This window comes from Theobroma umbraticum, unplaced genomic scaffold (assembly GCF_002168275.2).
Source record: "Theobroma umbraticum cultivar Fairchild unplaced genomic scaffold, ASM216827v3 scaffold_51.0, whole genome shotgun sequence".
NCBI lineage: Eukaryota > Viridiplantae > Streptophyta > Magnoliopsida > Malvales > Malvaceae > Theobroma > Theobroma umbraticum.
In genome coordinates this window covers 9,490,478-9,495,040 of record NW_018397260.1, presented here as the reverse complement: position 1 = coordinate 9,495,040, position 4,563 = coordinate 9,490,478, and the positions used below count along the sequence as shown (strand labels likewise).

Genomic DNA, 4,563 nt, shown 5'->3' with positions numbered 1-4,563 from the left:
TGATTGTACGAAACCAAAGTGCTGAAACCTTTCTTGTCAAGCAAATTGGTGGTAATGAAATGGAATGTAATTATCATGTTGACATCATTATGAAGCAAATTGATTGTAATCAAAACACTGTAGAACCATCATGGTAGGGGAAACTATCATTTTGATAAGGTTAATGAACCCGTCAATTACGGGGACAACATGTTCGAATGCGCATGCAGACATAGTAACTAAGGTTTCACTGTCACTGTCCTTTCTGCAGGGAAGCATACCTAACATAAAGAAAGAAAGAAAAAGAAAAGAAATCGCCAATAAAGGGAACAAATTTGAAGCCCCTTCTGGTTAAAAGAGATGGGTTTGCCCTCACCAATGGACGACAACCCGGAAGGCTGGAACATTCTAAAATCTTCAGTTTTCTGTCTAAAGATTATCAAAAGTGGGTTGCATTTTAGATTCTGATTTCAGCCATAAACAACTTTCTTATTTTTTGAAAGTAGGTTGAGCGGCAATGGAAATGAATGGTTCCTGGAGAGGCAGGTCTCCACCTTCATGCACTTTTTTTTTTATAATTTATTTTTATTATTAAACATCATAGTCTACATAGTACTGAAAAAGTCATGAATGTGTCTTATGTAGTTATGCATGGTGGGGCTAACATCAATCCCCACAAAGATGATGGGAATGATGGATCCACCTGACAAAGTTGCATCTTTCCCATTTCAAGAATGCAAAGTGTGTACATATTAAATGCATTTCAATCTGGCTGCTGCATTGATATGGAACCTGCCACTATCCCTAAAGGAAAGGCACGAAGGGAAAATGATTCAAGGCATAATTGACCTCCCCCTCCCCCTCCTGCTTCGTTATCATCATTGTATAGGTTAAAAAAGGTATGGAATTTGGCAACATAAGATAGTAATTTAAAATAGGATGATAAGAACCCCTGTGTAATGTGTATTTCAAATTATTAACCACCGACCTAATGATCTGTCATCTCTTCCCCATCAAGTCAAAAGAAAAAAAAAAAGAACCAGGAAACATGGTCCATTCTCTTGGTGTTATTTCGAATCCAATAGCACTGAAACAACTGTGCTAGTCAGAGGACCGTCCCATTTGTTCTCACATGCAAAAGCATACTGGCTTTCTTAAATCTTAAAACTCTGGTCAATTTACAGCTTACAGTACGAAGCATCATCATACGATATTATGATTAGGTTGCAGGTATGATTATGGCTTAGGCATGGGATCATGGTAATGTTTTTCAAGTTTGAAATTCCTCCTTCCAAAAGAAGATGAGTTTTGCCGAGGGGAATTTTTTGCCTACTGAAAAGCTGTCAAAGGGGGAGAAGGCGATTGTTCAACTTAAAAACGTGCAATAAACCCATGTGGGGACATGAAAGCAATAGCATTTCCACTAATGGCAAGATATGAACAAGATGCTTCTGAAACGGTCCCTTGGTTGGTAGGATGTCACTCAGAGGCAGCAATCAATTTTTTTTTGTCAAAACTAGACCAAGAGGTGAACATATTTTTTCTCTCTAGGTAGCATTCTACATTCCATGGCATTCCTGGTCCACCTGCTGCCTTCTTGTCCTTCTGTTGAATTCGTGATTTGCAGGCTCAAATTTTATACCATTCTTTGATTAATCTACCATATTTGGAATTGGAGGCATGGAAAGAGGAGTCAAATACTCAAACCAGATTGATTTTTATTGAGAGTGGCAGAATCGGCACTGCTGATTAATTTGAGAAGGAAGCTCGTGGGGTAGAAGCTCTAATGGAGCCAAAGAAGATAGCTTGGAAAGTTTTTGCTAGATCAGCTCATATGCCATTCGAAACCAAACATCCTCTTTTGAGTGATTATAACTATTGGTTGAGTAGTTGGTAACTGAAGCCTGCAGACATTCTTCGAAAATCGAAACTCCAATAACATACGTGTCACTCAGAGTGTTCTGCTTGCAATGGGAAATCACCATTTCCAAAGACAGGAAAACAGAGAAAAAAATAAATGCTAGCATTCGGATTTTTCAGCAGTGTAGAACTTGAGCTGCAAAAACTGTCGTTTTTCATTCATTTCTTTCCCAGTGCAAAAGTATTCAAGACACCAGAGATTTACAGAGTCATTCAAAAAACAAAACTCTAAGAACATGGAAACCCACTACCCAAGAGATGACACATTGATCAACAGTCATCTTCTATTCTACTATAATCTTTTCTCTCTATACCCACCAAAGGAAAAGACAACTAGGAACTTAAAAAAAATAAAACGGACAACACCACTAACCAGCAAACTCCCCAGACACTACCCAAGAGGCAAAAATCCATAAAACAGTAAAAGACGAAACCTTTTTTTCTCGAAATGGCAGAATCCTTTTCACTTCAAACCTTTCCCTGGTGCAGAAATTGCAAGACCTGGCCAACCAAAGCAATCCCCATCAGCTAACCCTCCGCCACCTTCAACATCGCTCGTTGTTTGCCATTGATTGCACCCAGTAGTTCCGCCTATAACACCACCAGGTCCACCACTGCCCCCACCACTAAAACCACCAAGATAACCATTTCCAGGATATCCCCAGACCCCATCAAACCCTGAACCAGCTCCAAACCCGTATCCACCAAGTGATAAGTACCCTTCTCCCTGAGAGCTCAAGAATGAAGTGAAGCTTCCATTCACAGGAAGATCCACACTCTCATTCAAATTCACGTCAGCCAAACCCATTTCAGGTTTAACTCCAGGTCCAGGCATAACCGAGACAGGGTTGGCAGCAGCCATAGGCATAGACTCAGCCTCATGCGTAACGCTCGATGACGAAGAAGAAGTTGCAACGGAAGGAGAAGACCCGGAAGAACATCGAGAGCGCTTGGAGGCCTTGCGGGTCCCACCACCAACAGGAACGTTTCGAAGAGTTCCACCTTGAGTCCAGTAACGGCGGCATGACTTGCAGAAGTAGCGAGGCTGAGAGAGGTTGTAGTTGTTGTAGTAGCAGAACTTGGTGCTGGTCGAGTCACACCTCGGGCATGGAAGTGGCTCAGTCAGCTTGGGTGGTGGGTGCGAACCCATGGTTCCTGGGACTCGAACCGGACGCCTGTCGCCGGAATCAGCAGGCATTTTTGTTACAGTCGAGGTGTCTGTGTGTGGGAAATAATGGTTCTTTTCTTTTAACAGAGAAAGAGACAAAAGAGAGAAAAAGAGAAGATTTTTGAGAGAGAATGAAAAGGAGAGAGATGTTTTGGGAGTTATACAAGAGACAACATCTGAGGCTTTTGTTAATGTAGGATTGGGGTGGGAAGGGATAAGCAAAGGCAAGAGGAATTGAGAAACCTGAATAAATAAATAATGGCTTTTTCACTGCTACTGTGCTACAACACCAAACAGCTTATAAGGCGGTGCCTTATGTTTATGTACGATGTTCATAGCCGCTCAAAGCTTGGCTCGGCTTTCCTTTGTCTGTTCCAATCCATGTCAGGCTGTTAGCCTTTTGCAATTAGTTTTAGCCTTTTAGGAGGGACAATTCTGTAATTCCATCGAAATATTCCAAGTTATTTATTACAACTGTTTAACAAACACTTAATTATAAAATGCTGAAGTAGATAATGGAATTACAGTCTTGCATTCTTAATGGTTTTTCTTTCACCAATTGTTCCTTCGTTTTGAGGCCAGGAGGCGGGCCACGATGAGGAAGAAAGTGTCACTTCTTGGGATTTGTTTAGACTTAGACAGCATGCTTCTGCTTACGTTTACAGCCCCTTGACTTGAGTGGTTCGTTTGCCAATGTGAATGAATCAGGATGACCATTTGCAACCATTAACCAAATTTTGCCAATTAATTATAGAGATGAGAGATTAACTTAAGCTTCTGTCAGGGGAGGAGTTGGCTTAAACAACCGTCAAAGATGGGTGGAAAGAGAGAGAGAGAAAGCATGTCATGTACAATGTAAGCGAAGTAGCAGTAGTAAAATACTGGAAGAGAGCCGACAACATTATTGATGTCGTGCAGCGTGGGAAACAATAATTGGGTTTGCCTGCTGGGTGCCTACGACCCCCCTACTCACTCTCTGCACTTGCCAGTTAGCCGGATTTCTCGGTTGCCGTGATCTCTGCTCCTTTGATTTTGCCCCACTCTCGTCCATTTCTTACTTTCTTTTTTCTACTTATAACTTTATCTTTTGTTCATGTTCAAAAGTTTCACCCCATATATGGTGTATATGTACATAATCATTCTTTCATCATATAATTTAACATTTTGTCAAAATTCTTACTGGACAGTAGATTATTGGCTAAGGCTGGTTTTTGGCAAATAGGCATGGAATTGTCTTGTTCTGGGGACCTGACGTGACCTGGTCTCAAACCCGTCCCGGACCGTCTTTTTGGAAGGCGCAGGAAGAGTCAAGAGACTGGGTTTTCCCTGCCGTGGACATTACTGCAGCCAGGGCTCAATAAGGGCTGGGTCCCTTGACAGTTGACCGCTGAAGGAGACAAGTGGCGGATAGAGAGTGGTGGTTACTGTTATTAGCCAAGCACGCGTGCGGCTCCAGCGTCTAGCAGCAGTCAGCCCGAAGAGGGACTCTAGTGTGG

General features: G+C 42.0%; 1 protein-coding gene across 1 annotated transcript; it reads right to left on the bottom strand.

Annotated features, from left to right (window-relative positions):
- Window positions 1-2,036: 2,036 nt before the first annotated feature.
- On the bottom strand, window positions 2,037-3,359 carry LOC110417165 (Dof-type zinc finger DNA-binding family protein). Its single transcript, XM_021429396.2, has one exon. The coding sequence runs from the start codon at window positions 3,095-3,097 to the stop codon at window positions 2,363-2,365; it is 735 nt and encodes a 244-aa protein (XP_021285071.1). The 5' UTR covers window positions 3,098-3,359; the 3' UTR covers window positions 2,037-2,362.
- Between the last annotated feature and the right edge of the window lie 1,204 nt (window positions 3,360-4,563).